This window comes from Ceratotherium simum, chromosome 17 (assembly GCF_057802395.1).
Source record: "Ceratotherium simum simum isolate JZ-2026a chromosome 17, ASM5780239v1, whole genome shotgun sequence".
NCBI classification, from domain to species: Eukaryota; Metazoa; Chordata; class Mammalia; order Perissodactyla; family Rhinocerotidae; genus Ceratotherium; species Ceratotherium simum.
The window spans coordinates 56,906,478-56,932,549 of NC_141916.1; the positions used below are offsets into that span (position 1 = coordinate 56,906,478).

General features: G+C 47.5%; 1 protein-coding gene across 4 annotated transcripts in view; it reads left to right on the top strand.

The window, feature by feature from the left end:
• CRACR2A (calcium release activated channel regulator 2A) overlaps positions 1 to 26,072 on the top strand; it is a 156,085-nt gene that overhangs the window by 65,748 nt on the left and 64,265 nt on the right. For all 4 annotated transcript variants that reach the window (XR_015555015.1, XR_015555014.1, XR_015555016.1 and 1 more), the window contains 4 exons: positions 1,795 to 1,938; positions 16,030 to 16,120; positions 19,523 to 19,618; positions 21,791 to 21,978. Coding sequence is in view for 1 of the 4 variants with exons in the window: in XM_004438755.3 (XP_004438812.2) it covers positions 1,795 to 1,938; positions 16,030 to 16,120; positions 19,523 to 19,618; positions 21,791 to 21,978 (519 nt within the window). In the remaining 3 variants the exon portion in view is untranslated. The remainder of the gene's footprint in view (positions 1 to 1,794; positions 1,939 to 16,029; positions 16,121 to 19,522; positions 19,619 to 21,790; positions 21,979 to 26,072) is intronic.

Here is a 26,072-nt window from a genome sequence, read left to right on the forward strand (position 1 = left end):
GAGTAATTTGACAGCTTAGTGGGCCTTGGCTTGTTTTCATCAAGGGTTTCAAGACTTGTCCCTTCTCCAGAAATCTGAGGTGAAGTGATGTTGCTGTGACTAAGTGGTGCAAAGAGCTTTGGAAGAGGGTCAGGTGGGACTGCAAATCTCACTGGAGGCTCTAGCCAATTGGCTCCAATAGGAACCTGGCAGATGTGAGCAGACAGACCTGGGCTGGCAGGGTGGACCTTGATTTTACAATGCATTTACTCCATGAGGGGAGCAACCTGCCATAGTGATGGGAGGTCATCATGGCATCTCCCTGAGACCTTCTATCTTGGAACCCTTTGTGCCGTCTCCATTGTACCTATACAACAAAGTGGACAGTCACAGCATGTTCTGTATGGGGAAAATGGAACTCATTCTGGAAAACAGGGAGGCTCCTTAGCTCCCCTGCTCTTGTTTCAGGATTCCCTCGTGTCATCTCAGTGCTAGGTTTTCAGCAGATAATAAATAGTTGTTGGGTGGATGTGTGGATGGATGATCAAGATGAGTTGGTGGATGTTTGGATGGCATGGAGCAAAGGAAGGAAGGAGGGATGGACAATTGGATAGGTGGTGAGATAACTAACCAGAGGTAGGTTCATTTCTCAGTGGGCCTCTTCTCTGCTGGGAGCAGAGCATAATATCTATGCCCCAGGCACATTGCTAGCATGGCACTATCAATATCACTTCTGAGGAAAGTTTCTCAAATATAGTGCTTGTTACACAAGAACAAGGATTTTATTCTTTATCCTGAGGGTTCCTGGTCATCACTACCTTCAGATTATACTGGCTTTAGAACTTGTTGGGATGCAAATCAGATTGCTGTCTGGCTCAGTTTGATCATTGGCTGTAGATTGAGTTTCTCCAGAGAGGGAGAGCAGGGTCCATGGTGTGCCTCCTCCTTGTTCCTCCCTTGCTGATCAGCATGACCATGTGTGTCTCTGTTGCTGTGCACTGCACACACATGCCCAGTGGGCTTGTTTGGGCGGGGGGAGATTTCTAGGCATGTCGCTCTGTATCTGTGTCTCTCTGCCTGCCTCTATCCCTCCCGATTTTGTATTCATCTTTCCATCTGTGTACACACATCTTTCAGACTTGCTCCTTCCCTTCCTTTCACCTGTCAGTCATTCCCAGTGCCACCAGGCTCCAGTGGGGTGCTGCATATTCTCCTGCATTCCCCGCAGTGACAATTGCTTCTGCCGTCCATCAGATGGCACGTCTTTACCTCTCAGCTGTGAGGACTGTCCTTTCTGGGGCAACAAGCTCTCTCTTTCAGCTCCACGGCGTTTGTCCCCACATGCCCTGGGCTCCCATCCTCCTCTCTCCTTCCTGGCATTCGGAGATGCTCCCAGCCTGTGGCTGTGCATGCTCAGCACCACCAGCCCATCAAGAAAGACAGGAGAGTGGAAGCAGTCAAGCGCAGTGGTGAAGGCAGCCAACACAGGAGCCAGACAGCCCTGAGCTTGACTCCTGGCTCCATCGTTTCCCAGCTGAGTGATCTGAGACAGCTCCCTTCACCTCTTTTCATCTGCTTTCTCATCTGTAAATGAGGCTCAAAGCAACACCTGCCTCATAGGTTACTGTGAAATCAAATGAGCTAATATGCATAAAGTACCTAGCTTACAGCAAGCACTCAGTAATGTGAGCCACTGTCGTCATTATCGTGATGATGATGATGTTTCTGGCTGTCAATTTCACATCTGGGAACCTCTGTGTTTCCCACAAAGCCTCATTTCCACACGCCAACGTTAATGTCCCCGTTCTCTTGCAGTGAGAGCGATGTCAAGCAACTCTGGCTGCAGCTGAAGGACGAACCTCATTTACTGTCCAACTTCGAGGATTTCCTGGCCAGAATCTTCTCCCAGCTCCAAGAAGCCCATGAGGAGAAGAATGAACTGGAGTGTGCCCTCAAAATGTAGGTACCCAGTCTCAGCCTCTGTCTCTACATATTGTGAAAAACAGAAACACTAAATGTGCTTTCTCCTATATCTTATATTCTGTGAGGCCTCCTTACCACTGTCTGCCAGAGTGGGGGCCGGGCCTTATGGCTATCATGATATATATATATTTTTAAGCCCTCACTCACATTTAGCAGACTTTCACCATATGCTAGGCACTATTCTAAATACTTTCTATGCACTAGCTCATTTGGACTATTTATTATTATCCACATTTTACAGATAAGGAAATTGAGGTACTGAAAGGTTATGTAACATGCCCCAGAATGCACAGCTTGTAAGTGGCAAAGTCAGGATTCAGAGGGAGATAGGCCAGCACCCGAGAGCAGTAGGCAAACCACTCTGCCTTCCTCTGGGCAGTAAGGCCCCAGCATACTGGACCTACCCTCCAACCACAGACCAGCCTTTGATCCCACTGAGTCTGCCCACTCCTGACCACTCTCTCTCATCATGGTCTCACGTCGCTCCTGCTGCCCTCTTTGTCCCCAGGGCCTCTGCAGATAATTAGTGATTTCTAGGATTCCTCCTTTGCTGGGAGGAGACAGGTCCGGGTAAGTTGAACGCCACCACCTGAAGAGGCTGCTTAGGAACGAACCGGAATCAGCCTGTGTGCCACAAATGCAGGGAGTGGGGAGGGGGCAGCCTGGTGGATGTCCATCCTCTTGGGAGAATGACTGTGCCATTGGGGCGCTATGCTTGTCCACAGCCATCGAGTGTACATTACAGCAATAAGCTCTCAGCCATCAAGCGTACATTACAGCAATGAGCTCTCAGCCATCAAGCGTACACTACAGCAATGAGCTTGCGTGTTGTGAAACTGGTGTAACTCAAGACAGTTCGTAATCCTGAAGGTGCCGGTGAAACCCAGGGCTGGGTTGGGTAGAGCTCGGAAGCATGCCAAAGTGGTCCTCCCCATGCCTCTGCCACACACTCTTGTCCCCGCCCCGAGATTCGAGATTCGTGCACATGCCATAGGAATCTTCAACAATTCACGGCCAATCCGTAGACCACTTGCCTCAGGTGCGGACGCTTCCCGGCAAACTTCATGGTGCCAAGCACCGCCTCTAGGGGGTAGTGTTTCAGGGTCTGTGCTGACACTGCCTTAGAAGAAGCACTCAAGCCCCTAATTCATTTATCTATTTGTCTAACTTATTTATTTATTTTTTTGCATTTATTTTATTTTATTTTACTTTTATTGTGGTAACATTGGTTTATAACATTGAATAAATTTCAGGTGTACATCATTCTACTTCTATTTCTGCATAGATTACATCGTGTTCACCACTCGAAGACTAATTACAATCCATCCCCAGACACATGTGCCTAATCATCCCTTTTGCCCTCCTCCCCCCACCTTCCCCTCTGGTAACCACCAGTCCAGTCTGTCTCTATGTGTTGGTTTGTTGTTGTTTTTATCTGCAAGCCCCTAATTTAAAAAGAGATCACCCTGTGTCTTACTGTGTAGATCAACTGTCTACACATTACCCTGAGCTCCTTCGCATCTTGTGCCTCCCCCACATCTACTCTAACAATGACTTGTCAAGGTCCGTTGGGTATACACCGGTCTAGAAAAAAGGACCTTTAGGACCCTGAGTTATGAGAAAGCTGTGGCCAAGTAGTGCTGGAGGGAACACAGTTTGAGTAGAGGATGGTAAAAGGGTTCTGGGGAGGGGCTCCCAGGGCTCGGAGAAAGGAGGGGTGGGGGTGTACTTCTGTGTAGGCTTTAGCTGATTAAGCTGTGAGTTTGAGACAGGTCTGAGTTTGAATCTTGGCTCTGCCTCTTACTAGCTGTGTGACTTAGGCCACGTTACTTAACCTCTCTGAGTCTCAGCTTCCTTATCTGTAAGATCAAGATGCTACTAGTATCCATCTCATAGAGTTGTGAGGATTAAATATAATACATGTCAGCATTTGGAACAGGGCTGGCACATAAGGATTCAATGAATGTTAAAAGAATAATAATTATATTTTAAATAAGTATGTTTATCAGTCTTAGAGGATTTGCCTGGCTGAAGTGAGAGTTGAGCCTTGATATAATCAGAGGTGAAGTTTAAAAATCCCTTTATCCTTCCCGACAATGTGGTGTAGAGTCTTGCTACTCAAAGTGTGGTCCATAGACCAGCAGCATCAGCACCATCTGAAACTTGTTAGGAATGCAGACTCTCAGTCCTCGCCCCCGCCCTACTGAATCTGCATTTTAACAAGTGTCCAGGGGCTTTGTGTGTGGATTTGAGAAGTGGGGGCTGGGGATCAGGAGCTCAGGGTTTCCCTCATGTGTGGCTCTCCCACCAGCTAGCTGTGTGACCTTGCTCACGTCTCTGGGCCTCTCTGAGCCTCGGTTTTCCCGTCTGTGAAATGAGGGGGCTGGATTAGTTTCTGACCCTCACTGCATCCCCACTCCCCTCTGATTTCAGCATTGATCACCCTGAGGAGCCACAGCAAAAATCAGGTGGCACCCCCAGAGAGGAGATCCTCTTGTTCCCTAAGGAGGGTGATTGCTGCCTGAACCAACAGTGATGACCCAGCTCACAGCCTGGATTCTTCTCTGCAGGCCGCCGCTCTGCTGGCCTGTACTCCTGCAGGGAGACAGCAGTGCTGCTGACTCGCTGGAGCCTCTGAGCCCTTACGTCCTTCTTCATGTGGCCTCTATTCATGCTTTTGCCCTAATTTAATGATGGCTCTAAAAGTTCTTGAGATGATAATCAAGGTCACTCTTGGCTGCATGTGCAAAACTAGCTCAGCCAGTGTTCCAGCCCTCCGTGCCTGTCCTCTGTCAATATCCCTGCCAGCTGCACCTGCCCTGGGGTCAGCTGCTGAAGGCACACTTACACCAGGGAGCCCTGGTGGGATTGGAGATCACTGAGCTCTCTGGCCAGCCCCATTCCAGGGGTGTTCTCTGAGCACAGAGCCAGAGAACTGCAGGCTGTAGTGAGCAGAGTGCCGAAATAGGAGACAGGAGAAGCCCGAGTTCTTGCCCAGGCACTGCCACTGACCAGCTGTGTGACCTCCGGCAACTTGCATTACCTCTCTGTGCATCAGTTTTCTTATGGCCAACATGAGAAAATGGGATTGGTGTTTTCCAAACTTTCTGTGATTATGACTCACCAGAGTTGTAATTATGACTTATGGTTATGACTTTGCAACTCTCTTGCACTTATATGAGTGTATAACTGAAACAAAAGTTGCATGAAATGGTGCTCACCCTTATTACAAATGACGTACTCTGATCTTTTCTATTAGTGTCTCTTATTCTCTTCTCTTCTATTAAAAACACAAAAAAATGTTGGTCACATCCTGCTTCTGGGTTATGACTGGACCAGATGATCTACAAGGGCCCTTGCAGCTCAGAAGTCAAACAAGAAACTGGAAACCCCAATGGGGTAGAGAATATTTCAATGGGATTCCTTACACATGACTCTGGGTGAGGGTGAGTGATTCTGGAACATCTTCTAGGAGAGGAATTTGGAGTTAGGGCTTGTTTGTGGGAGGGGCATAGCCAGCGTTAGGAGGAAGAGAAGGGACAGTCAGGGGAATCCAGAGACCTGTCTGAGCATCTCCCAGGCTCCTCCACAAGTTCGCTTTTCAGTGCAGGGTATAGCGCTTCAACTCCACCTGGAAAACGAGCGCCCGTCCCAGAGCTGGGGACAAGAGCTCAAGTCATCGCCGCTGTGTCCACCCAGGGCTAGGCCCCCTGGGATACAATCCATGTGTTACTAGTAGCTCGCATTAACAAGCTTACTCTGTGCCAGGCTCTGAGTTAAGCAAATGGAACACAGCGTCCCCATCTTTGCGGAGTTTTTGATCACACTGATGAAGCAGGGCTCATACCCATAAAAATGCTGCCATGAAGCCGGCCAGAAAATCCCTGTGCTGCTGAAACCTTAGACAGCATGGCCATTGGCAGCCTCGGCCTCTGCTTCCTTCTCCTTTTCTAAACCACACACCTGTTTCTTCTCCCACAGGGCCCGGAGAAAATGGACTGTTCTCAAGGGAAGTCTGGCCTCAACCAGGTCAGGCAGGATGCGGACCTCCTGTCCCCAGCTCCCCTGGCTGGGGGCTGGGCCGTGCCCCTCAGGGTTAGTTTTGCTGCAGTGAGTGAAGCAGGTCCCCCCCAGCTCCCTCTTCGGTTCCCCTCCCTTCTGGGAGGGAGGAGGATGCAGCTGGGTCAAGTGCTTGGGGAAAGCCCTTGATAGCTGATGTCAGGAGACCAGCCTCTGGGGCATCGTCAGAAATACCCTGGGGCCCTCCTTTCCTCGCTGACATGGATTTTATTTTTTTTAACCTGCATATTGGGAATGGGGGAAGAAGGCAAGTCTGGGAGCATTCAATCTCCCACTCTCTTGTCTTTTGGGGCAGAAGTGGAGGAAATCTCAAATTTGACTCAGAATCCTAGGTACAATGTTTGACTGTTCTTTGTCCATTGGGAAGTAGCCACAGCCCCTTGGGGCAAGGTGGAGGACATGGTCAAATGCAGGACACTTGGGCCAAAGCCCAGTTCCTCTGCTGAAGTTCAAGAGCAAGGTATGTTCCCTCTGGGACTGCACTTCTTTCCGAGGAGGTAGGGGTAGAGTACCACTGCCCACTCTGCCCTGTCCACCATGCAGAAGCTCAGAGAACTTCACACTTTAGCATGAGATGTAGTTTGACATGGGGAAGAACTTCTGGCCATCAGAATTAGAAGTTCCTTTGCCACAGAAAGCATTCTCTCCAGTTACCTTTTTCTGGGAAAAAAGCTCGAGCTCTCCAGATGTGGAATGATGCTGTCTGGAGGCAGCAGGAGATTCGGACCTTTCACGGGAATCACTAGAGGATGCCGAGGCCCCACCCCAGGAGGACCCAATTCACTTGGTCTGGGGTGGGGGCTCTAAGTCTGCATTTATAAGGATTCAGACTTTTGACCAGAGTTGGAGTCTGCTGGATAAGTTGACCTGATTGGGTTTCTTATCAAGATTTAACCCCTGGGGAGGCTGCGGGTAAGGATGAGGCTGTGTCTGGGGAGCACTTTGAGCTCTTTGAAGAAAAGTACTTTCTAGATCAAAGGCTGGGCACGAGCTGTGCTCTGCCTGCCCCAGCTCAATCCTCTGCAGCTCAGTAGCCTGGGGACACCACCCAAGCTGCCTGTTTCGCATCATCAGTAGACCACACGGGGCCTGGACAAGCTTAGCAACACTCCCCACGCCCTCGTTGGAATCAGCTTCTCGTCTGCTCAGTCTTTCCTTGTCCAGCAGTCAGGCCTCAGGCAGTTTCCTGGGAATGTGGGGGCTCTTGAATTGCAGCCCCTGCCCAGCCACTATCCAGGCGCTTTCTGTCTCCAGTGATTTCCCTGGTCTCTGAGACTGTCCAGACCAGGAGGGAATGTGTCTGACCACCTGACAGGCAGCCCAACTGTGGTACCCGGTACCCCGACACAAGCCTGAGAATTGGTGTCTGTGATGTGGGGGGTGGGGTGTCATTGTTTCCTAGGCCTTGTCTCCAGGCGGGCAGCAAATAAAGCATCATATATATGGCAGGTGGCCCTTACATTCACTTGTGAAGGGCCTTAGCTATGTGGGTTTCGAATGTTAGCTTGCTCCAGAATTACCAGAGAATCTTGATTAAAAGGTGGATTCCTCGGTCCCTCCCCCAGACAGTCTGAATCGGCATGTCCTAGGGAGGGCCCAGGAATGTGCATCTTAGCCCACATCCCAGGTGGTTCTGATGCTGACAGGCCACAGAGCACACTTTGAGAAATGCTGCTCTAGCCTGTTCTTCCAGAACCTATCAGCCTGCAAAAGGTACACCCCAGGGTGCCCTTCCAGTCTGTAATTTTGGTCCTGTTCCTAGAGTGAAGATGAGAAGTGCTCCGTGAGGGCTCCAGGTGATGAGGCTGTGCCTTATTCAGGCACATGTTCTTCACTGGTGTATTATTATCTGCGGCGGAAGCACATTGTTAACACTGCCCTGGGAGCAAATTGGAAGGTGAGGACCGTTTGTGCTCTGTGTACACCGTGGGCGTGATTTGTAAACCTGACTAATGACAAACAGTTTGCTTTATAGAATGAGATAAAGCTGCAAAGTTAGTTTATACGAGGTAGCAGAATCTAATTAGGGAGAAACCATCCATCTTGAAAATCCAATTCATGATTTCACAGCCGTTGCAGAATTTTCTACAAACTCTCATTTTATTTTTTCCTTTCATTCAGCTCTACTCTAATAGTGTGTGTGTGTGTGTATGCGTGCATGCGTGTGTTTAAGAGAGAGAGAAACAGCCAGACAGACAGACAGACAGAGACAGACAATTAGAGAGACCTAGAGAGACTGATTTCCGGGGGAGCAAGAGAATCCTAAACAGGATTTTTCTAGTAAGGGCTTCTCTTTGCTGTGGGGAAACTGCAGCTGCCTGAAGAAGGTGGCAGGGGGCAGTGGCGCGTCTGAATCACTCACAGACCGTTCTCCCAACCCCAAGGCTGGCTGAGGCTGAGCTTGCTTCCGTTTTCTTCTCTGGCAAATAGCAGACTCATCGAGACTTTGCCGGTCCAGGGTCTTCACTCTGTGATCAGTGCTTGGGGGGCAGAGTGGGGGAGACCTGGGAAAGGCAGTCAGGCCCCTCCCAAGATCTTGGCCCCTCTGGCCCTGGCAGTGCAGTCGGCCCCATTCCTTGCTCCAGTTCGTGTTCACTCCACAGTTGACAGACTCCAGATGGAATCTGGATCATTGACAATCCTAAACGCAAACACGTGGAGCTGTCAGTGGTAAAGCTTAGGATGCTTGGGAAGACAGTGCAGTGCTGCGGATAGAGCAGGGGGCTGACAGTTGCGGCCTGGTTCTCCCTCTGCTGTGACCCAGGGAACCTGGGAGACCACAGACTGGTCACTTCTCTGCTTTGACCCTCATTTTCTTCACACACAAAACAAAGGGGTTGGGAATATATGAGCTTTTTAGGCTCACAGCCTATGATGAGGAGGGGGGATTCTTCCTCTCTTCGCATCTGCCTTTCACCCGACTTTTCAAACCAGGAGACATTGATCAGACCACTGCCCATCAGCACAGAAACACGTGAAGTCAGAGTGATTCCTCTCCTAGGCCAGCGGCCATTTCTGAAGCTCTGCCTTGAGTTCAAGCTTCTGAAATTTATCTCTAATGTAGAGAAATGCCGTTTGTTCTATTCAAGGTCATGACTACACCTTCATTTAGGAAGGAAGAAGCTACTTTTTTTTTTGGAATGATTTCAGCACACCCCTGCCTAGAACCTAGAGGGTGAGCCAGATGACTTTATGAAATGTATTCTGTTCCTAAGTGAAGGCAAAAGAGAGAAGGAACAGGAAATTATATTTTGACCAAGCGATATCGTATAGCAGGAAGGCCTTCGCCTGTGTGTCATTAGCTGGAACCCCAGTGTTATTGAGTATTGATGCTTTACTCCAGTGTGGTACCTTAACTCTCAGTGTGCAAAGCACTTTGTGAAGGTTAATTAATTTTCACAGCCCCTGTGGGAGGCTGGTAAAGTAAGTTATTGCTAACTACATCTCACCTTCCAGTTCCCTGAAAATTGTCTGTAAAGGCCTCTCAAAACCTAAGCCTTATTCCTTCCCTCATATCTCACCCTTAGATCTCCAGTACCCCAATACCATACGCACATGTGCATGTGCACACACACACACGCACGTACTTATAGTCACCCTTTAGAGAGGGGGCATCTGTCACAGTCAGACACCCTGGGTGGCATTTCATCCTCTAAGCTGGCCCTGGGCTTTTCATCCTGGCTTTCAAAAGGACTCACTCTTTCAGATCCGTCACTGCCCTCATGGCATCCTCAGTATATAATTGTTGCTCCTTCTCCTCACTGTTGGAAATCTCCCTTTTCTGGACTCAGCCTCTCTTAACTTTGCCCCTGAGAACTCTCCATCCTCCCTCGACTGGAGCCGGCAGCTTCCTCCACTTCTCTCCAGTCAGGGCTCTGCAGTCACAGAAATACTGTCAGCCAGAGCCCGGGTGGGGTGGGGTCTACTGCATGGTTGAGGCTTCCTCTGCCTGTTCCTTTCCTCCATGCCACTTTAGCACTGGGCTTGGTGTTCTTAGATGCTAATCTCCTGGTGTGCAGAGACCATTCCATAAGTCTAAATTATTTTACCCAGAGTTTTGCTTTATAAAGGGTTTATCAATGCTCTTAAATGTTGGTGGTGATGTTAGGGATCTCTCTTTCCACATTTAGTCTTCTCTATGGAGCCATCCAGGTTGTGTCCTTCCCTGTGTCCCTCTATTCCCTAATGCTTCCCCATTCCTGCCCACATCTTCATACCACACACACCAAGTTGCCACATGATTCCCATTCAGTTTCTACTTGCCCTTTCCTGAAATCTGAAGGAATTATGGAGCAACAACTCTCAACATGGAGTCCACAGACCTCTGGAGAATTGGAGAACTCATTTCATTAGAATTTATTAAATGCAGTCTATCTGCTACCTGTGCTAGACACTTCCACAGGCATTATATTGTTTAATCCTCACAACTTCTTTCTAAGGTAGATATTACCATCTGATTTTCCTGAGCAGAGGACCTCAGTTTCACTGAAGTAATGTGACTTGTCCAAGGCCAGAAAGCTTGTAAAAGTCAGAACCAGTATTTGAGCCAAGGCCTTCTAACTCTGGGTCTAATGAACTCTGAGCCAACCATAGCTGTCAGCAGGAGGGTTACGACCTGGACTACCCTGGAATATACTAGAGGAACTATCCAGCCATCATAGTGAAAGAGAAAGAAGGAGAGATTAAATATTAGTGCCCATGACTATTGCTTATTCTGGCTGGCTCCTTCACACATTTGTCCCTCTGTCTTACTGAAAACTCATGTCTCTTACCCTCCTTTCTCTCTTATCTACCTCTTCTCTGTCTTGTCCTCCCCCTATAGCTCAAAATGACTAGGCACAGATAGCAGAGAATGAAATAATTATATAAACACTGCCCTGGGCACTGGAGTGTTTTCAGAATGGCTAATAGAAGATAGAGTGAATATTTATGCCCATGTTATTAATTAATAGCTCAGAGAACTCTATTATAGCTTATTACACTTCTCTTGTTCAACATTTTTTTCCGTGGCATAAATAAAGGGAGATAAGGGGAAATACTTTGTAGCAATAAAACAAAGTCCATCCATAAAGAAGATACAGCAGATATAAACCTTTGTGCACCAAATAACATATCAGCAAAATACATAAGGCAGAAACTTTCAAAAAAACAAAGAAAATTTGATTAAAAAAACAAGACTTTAGAAGACTTTTAGAAGATTTAAACAAACTTATCTTAGATTTGACATATTAGTCAGGCAAAGAGTATGTTAAGTATATAAAGTATTTGAAACCATCAGCCAGCAAGCTTAATTTAAGAGATGAATGTAGAGTTGTGTGCCCTACAATAGAATACACATTCTTCTCATGGAAGTTATGCAAAAATTAATAATGTTCTTGGTTACAAAGCAAAGGTTAATTGAGTCCAAAAAGTAAATATCTTACCAGTATATTCTCTTACTATAATATAATAAACTAGAAACCAATACTTGGCATATTTTAAAAAACACTCTTCTAAAGAAGTTTCAGGTATATTAAATTGTCAAAACCAACATTATAGATTATTTAGCTTACATTATGATTGAAAATTAAAAATATCAACAAAACTTGGAAGGTCATTGAGTACACTGAACAACTAGTTGGGATCCATTAAGATAGTAACAGGCTGGAAAGATGGACTAAATCTAACAAACACAAAATCTAACAGGATTACATTTGAGATCTTGCCAAAATCCAAAAAGCCAATGGCAGAAGCACAAGATGGGAGAGTTCAGTAGTACCATCTTTAAAACAAAAACAATCACATAGCCATAAGGTTTAAAGGTTTTAGTTGATGAATGGGTTCAGCATTCATCAGCTATTATGTAGCTGCCAAGAAAAGTTAGTCTGATCTTAGGCTGTGTGAATAGATATGGAGCATCTAGAACAAGAGAGGCAATAGTCCAGCTCTAATCTGCACTGATCAGACTTCATACACTGGGCATTTAGTTTTGGGCTCCATAGCTTGAGAAAGCTAAATTAGAGCCCATTCAGAGAGGAGTAAAGGAAATGGTGAAAGGATTCTTTATAAGAAAAAAAAAAGAAAAGAACCCATGTGAGACATGGATGGAGGAAGTGAAGAGGCATGACCTGAACCCAAGGCTACTCCTTGAAGTCTTAATGCTGTTTTTAAATATATGAAGGGTTTTCGTGCAGAGGATAGATAAGGTCATAAAAAGACATATTTCTATGAGCCAGATTATTCCAAAGATGAAAGAGCTGTGTAGAGATCCAGCAAGTTCTCCATCACTCACTGCAGGTATTCTGACCTAGTTTGGGTAAATACTTGGTGGTGATATTGTGGCAAGGATTTTAACACTGGAAAAATAGGTGGTTGGATCAGACAAACCTTCCATCCCTGAAGTTCTTCAATTCCCCTAGAATGTGGTATTCCCCTGATATGGTCCATGGGCTTCTGAGTTTGGTATCCAAAGTCTTAAATTGATTTCTTACAGATTTTCAGTATTAACATTTTGAGCACAGGCCCTGTGGGTGACATAAATGTCTGAGTTTCTAATCTAGTTGTGACAACACAAACCCAAATGAAACAGTTGTTCAGGATTTTAAAATTAAGTGTTCAAATAAAGACATATGGTATCCTAAGAGTTCAGAGAAGGTGGTCAGCGAGGATTGGAATAGACGGGGAAATTCTCATAGAGAAGACTTCAAAGTCCATGTTTGTGTGCATCAGGCAATAGGAGTGGTTTTAGAAATTGTGACAACAAAGATGTATATAATAAGCAAACATAATCGGTTGCTTCTTTCCTTTGATGGCAGAATATGGTGTGCCCGGCTGGAACACCACACACCACATGCGCAGATCTTTTGAGAGTGTTTCTCGCCATTGTTGCTCTCACAGCCACTGCGCAGCTCCCTGCAGACACGCGCTTTTGGCTCTGCAGCTCCTGTTCACACACGGCCTGCATCTCTAATGGATTGGTCTGAAGGGAGTTTTTATTAACTAAGCTTTCCGTTCTTCATCTTCCTGATTGCCTCTGACCCTTTCCAAACCCAGCAACCCTTTTATCCTCAAAACTAAGAGCCTCCTTCCCTTGGGGAATGTGGTCCTTGCCCTCTGCAGCCCATGATAATAATTACAATAATAAATAATCCCTTACATTTATTTAGGGCTCTGCAGTTCCAAATGCTTTTCACACTGTCTCTCTTGTCTGTTCATCATGACAGTGCTGGGAGGAACATAGGGCAGGGACTACCCTGGGATGTGAGGAGGTCAGAGCACTTACCCAAGGTCATGTGGGGGAAATGAGCTGGTTCTAGGATCAGAACCCAGGTCTTCTGATCCCTGAGCTGGCTTAGCGACATGAATGGTGTGAACAGCATCATAATGCTCCCCATTTTGGGGACTTGTATGTTCAGACCTAGGCTGGTCATGAGTCAGTCAGTCAGTCCCTCTGGGGCTCATCTTTTCAAATCATTCAAGCCTGGGCAATCTCCTGGGAGGCCAGCTCTCTTCAAAAGCATTTCCAAAGGCTTGGTTCCATGTATGAGTCTGGTTGGGCCCAGCATCATTGATGCCCATCTGGAATCCCAGGGCTTCTTTGCAATGGACCCCGCCTTTGTGACTGAGGGCTGGGAGTAGGCACCTTTCAGAAGCTATGTCGGCCTTCCCTCCATTTGTTTTTTTTTAGCAATTTGCAAAATTACTTACTTTGTGACTAGCAAACTGACATGTGAGCATGAAAAACATAGAGTTTATTTTAATTCAATCAAGTAAAACTTAGAGCAAAGTTAACATAACACATTTAATGATAGTATAGAATTAATGCTCTGCATGCTTATTAGGCATAAATGGTAAACAGCTTATATGAATGACTGTAATTGGTATTGCTTTAACAGAGCCAAATCAATTTTTAAGTTTCTCTCATCTCACTTTATTAATTCTCCAGTATTTATATAGTTGGAATTGCTGTCTAAAGTTTTCCTTGATGCTATTTGCCTTTTATTATCTGAATTTCTTCAAGCACAGGAAGATAATTCCAGGGACCAAGAGAAGACCATATTGCTTTCTGAAATTTCCTTCAAACCATATTTATATCTGTCCCTGAGGTGTCCCTATTCAACAGCAGGTGCCTTTGCTCCTTATTTCTCTCCAAGATTTTCTTGTAATTATTATGGGTTAGCTCAGAACAAAAGTAACAATCCAAAACATCTGTTTTTTACCAAGAAGAGATTCCTTACTCTTAGCCAAAAAGACATCTGTTACACCTGGGATGCCAAACACGTTAGTAAACACAGGCCTCCAGCTCGTGGAAGTCTTGGGGAGCTGTCACCTTTTGCTGAGCACACTCTGGGGCCATTGCTCTCCTTGTTCAAAGTCAGGTTTCTGGTCTTGTGGGGTATGGCCAAGAAAGGGAACTCAGAGGCTGGTGCTCTGATAGGAGTGACCTTGATCATGGAGATTCATACTAGTTCCTTTGTCTGGGTCAGTTTTGTGGTTTCTATAGAACTGAAAAGTCGCCAGTCAAAATGGCTCTTTAGTCATTGCTCAGTCTGTGCATGTGGTGTAAATGTTCCCCCAGCAGGTAGCAGGTGAGGAAGGGGCAGCGTGGGCTGTGGTGCAGCCTCAGGCAGCAGGGAAGGCCTGTCACTGGATTGGAGTCCCAAGTGGACATAGGGACATGGGGAGGTAGGGGTTAAAATGATAGAAGGCTCGGGAGAATAAATTAAATAAATAAATATTCAGAAATCTCTCCAGTACCTCTTAGAACTGAGAACCAGGGCTATTTCCTCAATTATTAAAGTCTTACTTCAATAAAGGGCAGAGGGGGCTTGCCACCGTTTGAGTTTAGAATGACAAGTGCCAAAATTTGCAGTATGTGTGTGTATGTTACATGTTCAAAACAGACCTTGAGAGCCATGATGTCAGCCTGTTTGCTGGGGCCCAGAGTTCCCTTCACAGGAGAGAAAGAGGACAAGGAGTCAGGGGCTGAGAGGGTCTCTCTCTGCAGGTCAGAGGAAAGCTATAAAAACGCAGTCCCCGGGAGTGTGAGCTTTGGTGTGACAACTTCCAGGCTCAGCTCAGATGTTAATACCTGACCCTTCCTGTTTGAATTGGGGGAAGTATTCAAAGGAGGATCTGTTACTGGGAAAGAAGGAGGAACAACCCCAGGGATGACCTACAAACCTTGTCCCCATAGCCACATTTGTCTTCGTCTCTGTGCAGGAGCAGAATGCCCAGGTACTTACTTCCTGTCCTGTGGGGCTCTTTGGAGGAGGAGAGGATGCTGAGGGAGGGGATGAGGACATCTCATTGCCACCACCAGCCTTTAACCAGCCTCGCCCTTCTCATACTGTCTGCCTTTGGCCCTGTGCCTGAGATGGCATGAACGCTTGGGCAGGTATGGCCCCCTTCCTTTGTAGGGGGTGGTGGTCGTGGTTGTCATCATCATGGAATCTTTTGAGATCTTATAGATCTTATGAGAAATGTGGATCACGCAAACTTAAGCACACAATGTGAGGAGAGCCCTCTGATAGTGCAGTTCAGACAATGCTGATGTAACCAGGTAGAGAGAAAGCGTCCAAAGTGGGAAAGAGATAAACCAAGAACCCAAACAGGAAAGCCCACACACACAACTGTGTGCTGTCTACGAGCATGGGGACCAGCAGGCAGTAGGGAGGGTGAGTAGATAGAGTACAGAATAAAGCGGAGTAAAGGATGATAGAACCAGGGAAGCTTCGCTGAGGAGTATGTGGATCGTCTGGTAGTGATGGCCAGGAGGCAGGAGGAGGAGAGGCCACCTGGAAACTTCCAGCAGCCAGAGAAGGTCCTGATGGGTCAGCTCATCCTGAGGAGCTGATCCTGCAGGTTTGACTGACCCGACCCACACAGTCACCCCACCGCCCACAGCTCCAGATGGGGTTCTGGTGCCCAGGCTCCACGACTTGCCGCTATGGGATAAAGAAAGTTCGGCATAGACCTCATCAGACTCTCCTTTTGCTATCTCTGCAGGAAAATTGCTGCTTATGATGAAGAAATCCAGCATCTCTATGAGGAGATGGAGCAACAAATCAAAAGTGAGAAGGAGCAGTTTCTCCTGAAAGTAAGAGTCACCCCGGGGCGTGGCTCTGAGGGGCAGCTTGAAGTACCACCTCCTCTGACTACCTCCTCAATGTGAGACTGCAGTGCCCCCACCCATGGCACTACTGGTTCCTTCTGTCTCTGCTTTATTTATTGTTTTCAAGGCATTCGTCACCTTCAAACATGGCCTATAATCTACTTGTGTATTTTTGTTGACTGTGGTCTGTCTCCTCCTGCTAACATGTAAGCTCCACGACTGCAGGGATCTTTATCTTCTACTTGGGAATGTATCCTCCACACCTCGACCAGGCCTGGGACATAATGGGCACTCAACAAATACTTGTTAAATTAATGAAGGAATGAACAGGTGAACAAACGAATGAATGGAAGGACGAAGGTGCCTGCTTACCAGTTAGAGCAGCCTGAAGACTGGGTCTGACATTGGCTGGTCCCTAGACTATATGGCAGGCCCACCCGAATGCCCAGCCTATTCCCCTCCATGTCCAGCAGCTCCCCAAGGGGACCATCGTTGGAGTCTATGTTCCCCTCCTTTCCCCTTAGACACCCAAGAAAATCAAATCGCACCTTCTCAGATACCATGGGAGAAAATTTTAAACTCATGTCCCTTGTTCCTAGTCTGGCACTTACTTAGCCTCCTACCAAGCCTAGCTGTTTGTCTTGAGAGGTCAGAACTGGTGAAATCCCCTCCTTTACCAAGCTAAGCAGGGTCATTTGGGGAGCATATCCATAAAACAAAGCTACAAGAAACTATTATCCATTTTTAGATTATCCACTTGATGGGTTCTCAGCAGAAAAGTCTTTGGTCTTGAATGGTGGCTTCCTGTCTTAGTCAGTTCAGGCTGCTATAACAAAAACACCATAAACTGGATAGCTTTTAAACAAGAGACGTTTATTTCTCACAGTTCTGGAGGCTGGAAGTCCGAGATCACGGCACCACCATGCTCGGGTTCTGGTGAGAGCCCTATTCCTGGTTCCAGGCTGCCGGCTTCTCTTGGTATCCTCACATGGTGGAACGGGGCAAGCCAGCTCTCTGGGGTCTCTTTTATAAGGGCACTAATCACCTCCCAACAGCCCCACCTCCTAACACCATCACCTTTGGCATTGGGATTTCAACATATGAATTTTGGGGGACACTACATAGAGACCACGTAGAGGGGGTACCCTGCTGCTCAGCACTGAGCCTGGGCTGCAGGCACAACCCCGTCTCTCCTCCTTAATGCAGGTTGGGTGAACCAATGTTTAATTTTATGCTACTTCAGATTATCTACACCACAGCTTCATTTATTATCATAGATGTCATTCAAACTGAGAAGGGGTCGGAATGCTTTCCAGAAAAAGCCAGTTATGTTCTCCAATGAGAGCCCTCTGGAAGCTTGTTAGTATTTCCACACCTTCCCCCCATTCTTTTAGAGTTTTAAAACATTGTAGCTCTCCTCTGCCCTTCAGCATCATTGAATGAGGATCCCGCAGACAGAACTCACATGCTCCTCACCTAACAGACCTCAAAGTAATTTCCTGAGAACAGAAGACGTTTTTGCCCTGCAGGGGAAAGGAGAGCCACTCCCTTTACCCCAAATGACCTACCGCACAGAGGGGTGGAGCTCTGGGGCATTTAGTCCCCTCTGCCGGGCCATGACCACAGGTCAAAGGTCCAAGCTAAAGAAAGAAGCATGCTTCCAGAAGCAAAAGGTGGGCCAAGGTCTGGGATTTGGGAGTGGGAAGAGGTCAGAAGAGAAAATTTAAGGAGAAATTAGTATCATGTAAGGTGATCTGACCACACTGCTGCACCCTTCAGCTACCGTCTTCTGCTCCCTCCTTCTCCCTTCTCATTACCAAATGACTTTTAAGCTCAGTGCTAGCCTTATGCTTTTTGCATAAACATGGAAACTGGTAAGATGTGTTTGGCCATGCTACTAAGGCTTTGGATACACAAGCATTTGCCTGGCCGCAGCGTGAGGCCAGTGGTATTACAGTTTATGACAGCATGGCAAAGGCTGGACGTTCTGGCTGGGGGTTTGGATTCTGGCTCTACATTTAGCAGTTTGTTGACCATGAGGGGAATACTTCATCACTTGCACACTCCAGCTCCAGGATAACAGACCCGCTCTATGCTCTGTGCTGGCAGGGGCAATAAGACAGTCCGCTGGCCCAAGGTGGGGATGCAGCATCTGCGTGGGAATTGTGGAGCTGCTCGCCTCCCAGCACTGTTCACGGGCACCTACTCCGTGAGCGGCAGCCAAGCTGAATGAAGCGGGTTCCCTGGTAACAAAAGTTGGGAGCAGGAACCTCCTGGTCCAGTCCTGCCTCTGCCGTTGCCTGTGATTGACGTGAGGACAATCACAGGCTCTCCCTGAGCTCCATTTACCTGCTTGAAAATGGGCAGAGGAACCAGGTGGAGTCTACAGATGATGAGCCCGGGAAGTATCCTGAGCCTTTGAATAGAGGTGTCCAGAGGCCTTTGCCCTGAGAGCAGCTGTGTTCCCCGCTCTGCTGCTGCTGCTGTCACCCCGTGCCTACTAGCCGGGACACAGCTGCCTCTAGTGCAGCCTCTCACGGCTCCTTGGGAAGGGGGAACCCCAGGGGGCTCCTGTAGTGAGTTATGTGATGGTTGTAATGGTGTCTTCTCTTCCTGCATGTGGCACCTCTGTTCTGCCTTCAGGCAAGTGGAGAGCGGCAGGCGGCATGGATATTTTTGTTTCTATTCTGTGAACAAAGATACAATGATGTAGAAGAATGAAGCAAGTCAGGTGGGCAAGGCCAGGGCTGGAACCCGAGTGTCCTGACGCCCAGTGCAGGGCCCTTACACCAGATCAGGCTCTGTTGGGAGTATCAGGCATCCTAACAGCCCACACACTTTCTTCTCTATCCCACAACCAGGTCCCTTCACACCTGCATCATCAGGGCCTCTGCATCCCTGAGTGGGGATGCCCAGTTCTGGGGCAGGAGGGGAGGGGCTGTTGAGCATGGGGGCAGAGACATCATGAGGAGCAGGGCCTGGGACACCTCAGTCACGGTGGAAAACAGTGAGGGCCTAGACCCTCGAGAGGAAGAAGTGATGCCCCTGTGTTTCCAGAGTGAGGGCAGTTTAAGAGATTGAATCACAGTGCCCAACATGGAACAGAATATCCAAGTTACGTCCAGAATATTCCACCCCATAATTTACAGATGAAGAGACTGAGGCCTGAGATTCGAACTCATGCCCCTGTCTGTTCTCCCTGTTCAGTATTCCCCCTCTAGCTGACCCTGCTACTTTATCAAGGGGCCCGCACGGTCATCAGTCATGATGACCAAGTTGCACAGAGCCCAAACGGACGGGCTCTGCTGCTGAGCTGGTTCAAGGTGGGAAAACATCTCCATCCTAGGAGCATTTGGGCCTCACGTGTCCCTCTTTCTGGCTCGGCAGGACACGGAGCGGTTTCAGGCCCGCAGTCAGGAACTGGAACAGAAGCTGTTATCTAAGGAGCAGGAGCTGGAGCACCTCATCCAGAAGCAGAAACGGGTACGCTTGTCAGTGAGTTCAGAGTGCCTGGCTCTCACTCCATCGTCTGCTCTGGCTCTTGCCCATTTTCCCTGCCACTTTTTGTGTGTGTGTATGTGAGGAAGACTAGCGCTGAGCTAACATCCAATGCCAATCTTCCTCTTTTTGCTGAGGAAGACTGGCCCTGAGCTAACATCCATGCCCATCTTCCTCTACTTTATATGGGACGCCACCACAGCATGGCCTGACAAGCGGTGCATCCGTCTGTGCCCGGGATCCGAACCTGCGAACCCCGGGCGGCTGAAGCGGAGCGTGCGCACTTAATCGCTGTGCCACAGGCCAGCGCCCTCCCTGTCATTCACTTTTAAGGACACCTTTTCTTTTTTTTTTTTAACTCTGAAAACCATTTAGCTGTACAAAAGATAGCATTTGAAATCACAGATGATCCTAAGATAAAGCCTTTACTTTTCTAGTGCCAGGTGTTTAACTTGGAAAAGTTGCCAAGAATTCTCCCTTGAGATATCTGCAAACATTGTGGTATAATTATTCCCAGGAGCCACCAGAGTGCCAAAATGTTAATTTGTTTGCTGCATCCTGTATAAGATATGAGGAGGATGCTGAGGTACAAGGGATGTGGTCTCTGATACTTTGGGGGAGGCTGCAGACAGTGATGTCTCCTCGCCAGGATGGCCGTGGATGCCTCCAGTCAGAAGAGGAGGCTCTTCAAGATCAATTTGTCCGTCCCCTGTCTTCCCATTTGCCCGGACAAGGTTGGTCAGCCTCCTTTGTGTCTGTTCCTTCACCCTGCAGAATGGATGCAGACACTAGACGCTCCTCTGATGCACCTGAGCCCCCAGGAGGCAAGCTGGGTGGTGCACGGTGCAGGGCAGTGTCCACCCACCATGGCTGGAACAGCTGGCTAATGACCCCAGGAGAGTGATTACTGAGGCAAACCTCATGCTCGCAGCCTCCTCTCCAAGCAGGGGCTGGTCGGGGAGAGAGGCCAGGGCATCACATGGCCTCTTGTTTTGTTTTGTCTGGTGCTGGAAGGAATCCATCCCTGGACAGGCCCAGACACATTGCTTCCGTTTGAATAGAGAGGGCTATTTTTAGCGACACATTTATCTGTGCCTGAAGACACCCGTGCTAGGGCTAGAGACTGTTCCACTTCTGCTAGTTCCCAGCCTCTGGGTTTTGGTTTCTTTCTTCCTGCAGCAAGATGCTTTCAACTCCCACAACTGCCATCTGCCTTCCCAGACCCCCTTCCATAGTGGAACCTTGCTTCTCCTCCTCCTTCTCCTCCCCACTGTCATGCATTAAGTTCTTACCGATTAGATGTATTCCTCAAATGAATGACCGCCACTCAATTTAATTACTGCACGCTTGCCTGATTACTCAGGAGCCTCTTGAGAATCACACAAAATTTCTTGTTGTTGCTTCCTCCTCCCCTTACTGACCACATTCATTAAACTAAATTTATTATGACATATTTGCCTTGGTTTGATTCCTCCTCTGGTGAGAGGGTTGGAAGCTCTGCAAAGCATAATCATCAGCCAAGAAAAGCTGAAGTTATAAAAATGCAGGGTTTTCGGGTGCTTGAGGGACATGAGAAAAAGGTATGTTTGGTTTGACCTGTTTTAGCTATTTCCCAAGAATTTCGCGGGTTTCTGGCTACCATAAAAACCTTCTCTAGATTAAAAGAATTGACTTATTCAGCTGAGAAAAGAAAAAGGAAGAAATGGATTTAGTATCAGTATTTGAAATCGGGAAGGATGGGTTTATGAAGAACGCCACTTAGCTGTTCTCCATCTCCATCAGGGCTAAAGAAAAGAAATTGGTTTAAATGACAACTTGAGGGATTTAGGTTAGATCTCAAGACCATTGAGGAGATGACCATTGATGAGACCATTAATGAGATGATGGTGATGATGATAATCAGCTCCCCCTGGACTGTTTAGTAGCCCTGTGGAGACAGGGGAGAGACAAGATGTGCTCTGGAACTCCTTCCTGCCTCCAGAAGTGTATATGTGTGAATTAAGGAGCAGGACAAAGCCTATTGAGGCTTGAGAGCAGTGAGGGGTAGCAGTGACGGTTCCTGCCCACCAGGTGGAGAAAGCAGGGTGAGGCCCGGGTGGACCAGCCTCTGATGATGGTGGTTGCTCATCATTTCCCTCTTCTCACCCTTCCTTCCAGCTGGAAGGCCAGTGCACAGCCCTGCATAATGACAAGCATGAAACCAAGGCTGAGAATACCAAGCTGAAACTCACGAACCAGGAGCTGGCCCAGGAGCTGGAGCGGACCTCTCGGGAGCTGCAGGATGCCCAGCAGCAGTTGGAAAGCCTCCAGCAAGAGGCCTGCAAACTCCACCAGGAGAAGGAGATGTGAGTCTGGCCTTCGCATATCCCTATCGCTGCTCTCCAACTCCATCCCCTGCTGTGAGCATATGATCTCCCCTCTCCCAGACTCCGTTTCCTTGCCTGTAAAATGGGGATAGGGGCTCTTTGCTCCCTGAGATCTCTTCTACGATTCTGAGCCTAGTAAGCAGACCTGCACTGTGCCACACATTACCTAGGACTGACAAGCAATATACAGCCCTGTTCTCAGAAAATTTATTATGCGATTAGAAAGACATGTTATCCACCCAACACATATAATGCTGAGTGAGCGGACAGACCATATGTGCCTGTCGGAGTTCAGAGACTTGGCGACCAGGGTGGATGGGAGTGAAGGAGGCAGACTTGCAAGGTCAGTGTATAATCTGATGGGCATGTGACAGTGCCCGGGAGTCTTCACTCCAGCTCTCCCCATCTTTTTTTCCACCAGTGTTTCTCTGTATGGGGAGGGGAACCCCACCTCTCTCAGGGCCTGGTTTGCTAATAAACTGCTTTTGGTGTCCAGCCATCGGGTTCAGCTTGCTAGGGAGAGGCACAGTGAGGAAGATTCAAGGGTGGGGCTGTACCTTCTGGCAGAGTCACTGCAGAATCAGTCATTGATCTTGTCTTGGGAGTGTCATGTTTGGAGAGCAAATGCACTCCAAGGCCCAGGGAGAGGAATCTCACTTGTTTATGTGTTTGTTCATTTCTCCATAGACTCATTTACTTATTCATCTGACAAATGTTTATTGACATTATCCTCTGTGCCAGGTGCTGTGGTGGGCATTCGACATATCTCACTGGTGTCGATAATTCGACATTATCTCATTGACCTTTCCAGCATCCTGATGTGGCAGGTGCTATTATTATCAACTCTAATCTGTGGCGGAGGAAACTGAGGTTCAGAGGTTTTAAGTAAGTGTCCCAAGATGCTAAGTGCTAGATACATCTTGCTGACTCCCGCCAGTGAATATTGAGCCAGCCAGAAAATATTTACACAGGAGTAGGACTGGCCATGGTTCACTCACTCATTTGTTCATGCACTCTTTCATTCATTCATTCATTCTGCATTATGTAATTGTGTGTGTGGTCCTGTGCAAAGTAGTACAGAAAGTCTGATTTCAGAGAAAAGGGCAGTATTACTTACCAATGCCTGATGTTTTACATATGTTAACTCTCCTCATTCAAAAGTGAAGGCCCTCACTCTGACTGTTGGCAAAATGTCGGTCCCTCAGCCTGAATCCAGTTGTTCTGCATCTCGCTCCTGTGTGGTGTCCTCTACTTTTTGGGACAATTGTCAAGGGTGAGAGGGAGGAAATGGGTTTGGATTTGGAGTTTTACCTTAGTAAGACATTAAAATTAGTTAAAAATATATACATCCAGTTAAAAATATATACATTCCCAAGTAGCTGACTTAAAACCCCTCCATTCCGATTCTTGGAGGACCAGTGGAAGGACAGGGTATTTCATTGTAAACGAGCAGAATCAGTTCCTCCTCATTGAGCGCAGGTCAACAAGGCACAGGCATTTAACTCTACCAACAGAATTAAGGATTCAGGCTCTTAAAATTCAATCAAGTTCTAAAAGCAGCAAACATCTGAAGGCACAAGCATTAGAACAGTAAATGGAAAGAAGCACCCAGTGCTGGAACAGCGTCGCATCTCAGCATGAGGATTAAAATCTTTCTGAAGGCTTATCTTAATTAACCAAGCCTGAGACACAATCTCTAGAGGTTGGGAATTGAAAAAGAGGGAGGGTGGGGTGGGAGGGAGAGAGAAATTATTCCAGAACCTTCACGACTTGTTTTCAAGAAGCTTGCAATGTCTTGTGCAGCATGTCCTGTCCAGGGAGGACGGTCGGGAGGGAAGGACAGTGAGAGCCTTAGCTTGTTCTCCATAGCACAGAATCCCAGACCAACGGTACTGATACAACCTTAATGCTCTAATCCACCTCTTCATTTTGTAAATGAAGAAACTGAGGCTCAGAGAGGTGTAGTGACCAACCCAAAGCCACACAGCTAGTTAGTGCCAGCGAACAGGGACAGAGCCTAGTTCTCCTGATATCCTGTGCTTCCCCCAACAATGTCAAGCTGCCTGATGCTGCTCTGAAGCAACTGGAAGGGGAGAGGATGGGGTTCCAAGATAAACAGACTTAGTCATTTATCAGCTAGAATTCAGAATGGGCAAAATTAATTTTCTTGTTCTCTGAAGATGCTGGAGGAAGGAGAACTAGATTTTAAAATAAGATAAAGAAGGAACAATCAAGCAGGGGAAATTATATAAAGATGAAGGTCAGCTGAAAAGCAGCACCTCTCTATTTTGTTAATCAACTTTTCTTCTGGGTAGGTAGTTTATGACAAGGCACAAAATTCAAACGGCACAAAAGGATATGCACCTCAAAAAGAGGTTTGCCCCCCACCCATGACCCCCAGCCTGCAGTCACCTAGAAGCCACCAGTCACGATTTCGTGTGAATCCTTCCATAGTATTCTGTGCATGTGCAAGTACACGTACGTGCATATGCACTCACACACGCATAGACATAACACACACACAACTTTCATTTGCAAAATGGTAGCACGCCGTTCTGCGTTTGCCGGCATTTGTCACTTGACAGTATATTCTGGAGAGTGCTCTGTATCGCCTCCCTCTCCTACAGATGAAGCCAGCAGCAGTTCTGTAAAGGCAGCCACGATCCTCTCACCCATCACACCACGAAAAACGGCCAGTTCTTTCCCTTTCAGCTCACGTATTACCCGGATAGAAACTCGTAGAATTCTAGGTTGGAAAACTTTAAAGGTCGGTTAGTCAAATATCCAGGTGTCATTTTTGTTTCAGAAATGCTTTTTTTTTTTAACACAAAAAATCTGAATAAGTGTTTGTGTGTGTATATATTTCCAGATAGATGTATGTCTACCAGACAAGTAGACACATCTTTGCATCAATATGGACTGTATACGTGTATACATATGTGAATGTTTATAACAGCAGCAGCGGTCACCTGGGGCTGTGTAAAGAGGGCCAGAGAGGACCTGGAATGCCTTGTTCTTTAGGAATTGGCTCCTCAGTCAAACACTCTGTGAGAACCCAGAACTAAGATCCCCAAAGAGTGGTTTTCCTTAGCGGGGGAGGAAAAGCTGTCTGCTCCCGGCTGCCCCTAGAGAGAAGCAGGACCCAGGGTCGGGTGGGGGAGCCACAGAGCCGGGGCAGGCAGTCCTGGCTCGAGGGCACAGGGACAGCCAGCAGGCTGCTCTGCTCACGTGGTGCTGCTCAGAGCAGAACCCAGGACAGGGTTTTGGGGACCCAGTTTGGATAGTGGGAAATACATTGTTTTCCCTCAAGTTGAAATTAAATATAATTGGTAATAAAATGTTGGGAATTTGCAGCTCTGCAGGAGCCAGAGAAGTTTTGTTGCTTAATTAGGATTGTCTTACAATTTGGTGAGACTTACAATTTGATTCAGACTGTTATTGTCGTAAATTGACTTAAAATTATTCTGTAAAGGGGAGAGAAAGCCACAGCTACCTCTTAGGGAATCAGATGATTGCAAGCACGGCAAGAGAGTGCTGTGCACCCAGCACACGGGTGCTGTTTTTGCCAGGTCAGTAATGACATGGGTAGGGTGGAGCGGGGTGACTGTCCTTGGCCAGCCCGGAGTGTTCACAGTCCAGGCAGCCCTGAGAGCCCATGGAGAGTGACGCATTTATCAGGCTATAAGATGCTCCCTACTCTAGAAGCTATGCCGTGGTTTGGAAATGTGGAACTGTGGACCCTTTGCGCTAAGCTTGGGGGACAACTTAAAAATTTCTGAACCATAGTGCAGAGCACAGAGGGAAAGACAGAGGCACAATTGTGAAGTTAATCAAGGTTTGTTTTCCAGTGTCACCCAATTCCGCTCTATTTTGTTCCTTTCTTCTCTGAGTGGTGCTGAATACCAATCTCAACTCACCCCTTCTTTCCTTCCTCCCCCCCTTCTTCCCTCCAGCCCTGCCTGCCTTCTTCCCTCCCTGGCCCTCCTCTCCAGCCTCACTCCTTTCTTTCCTGCTGCTCCTGTTTGTTGACTATGCCTCCCTGCCAGCATGGCAGTGAGGATACAGATGTAAAC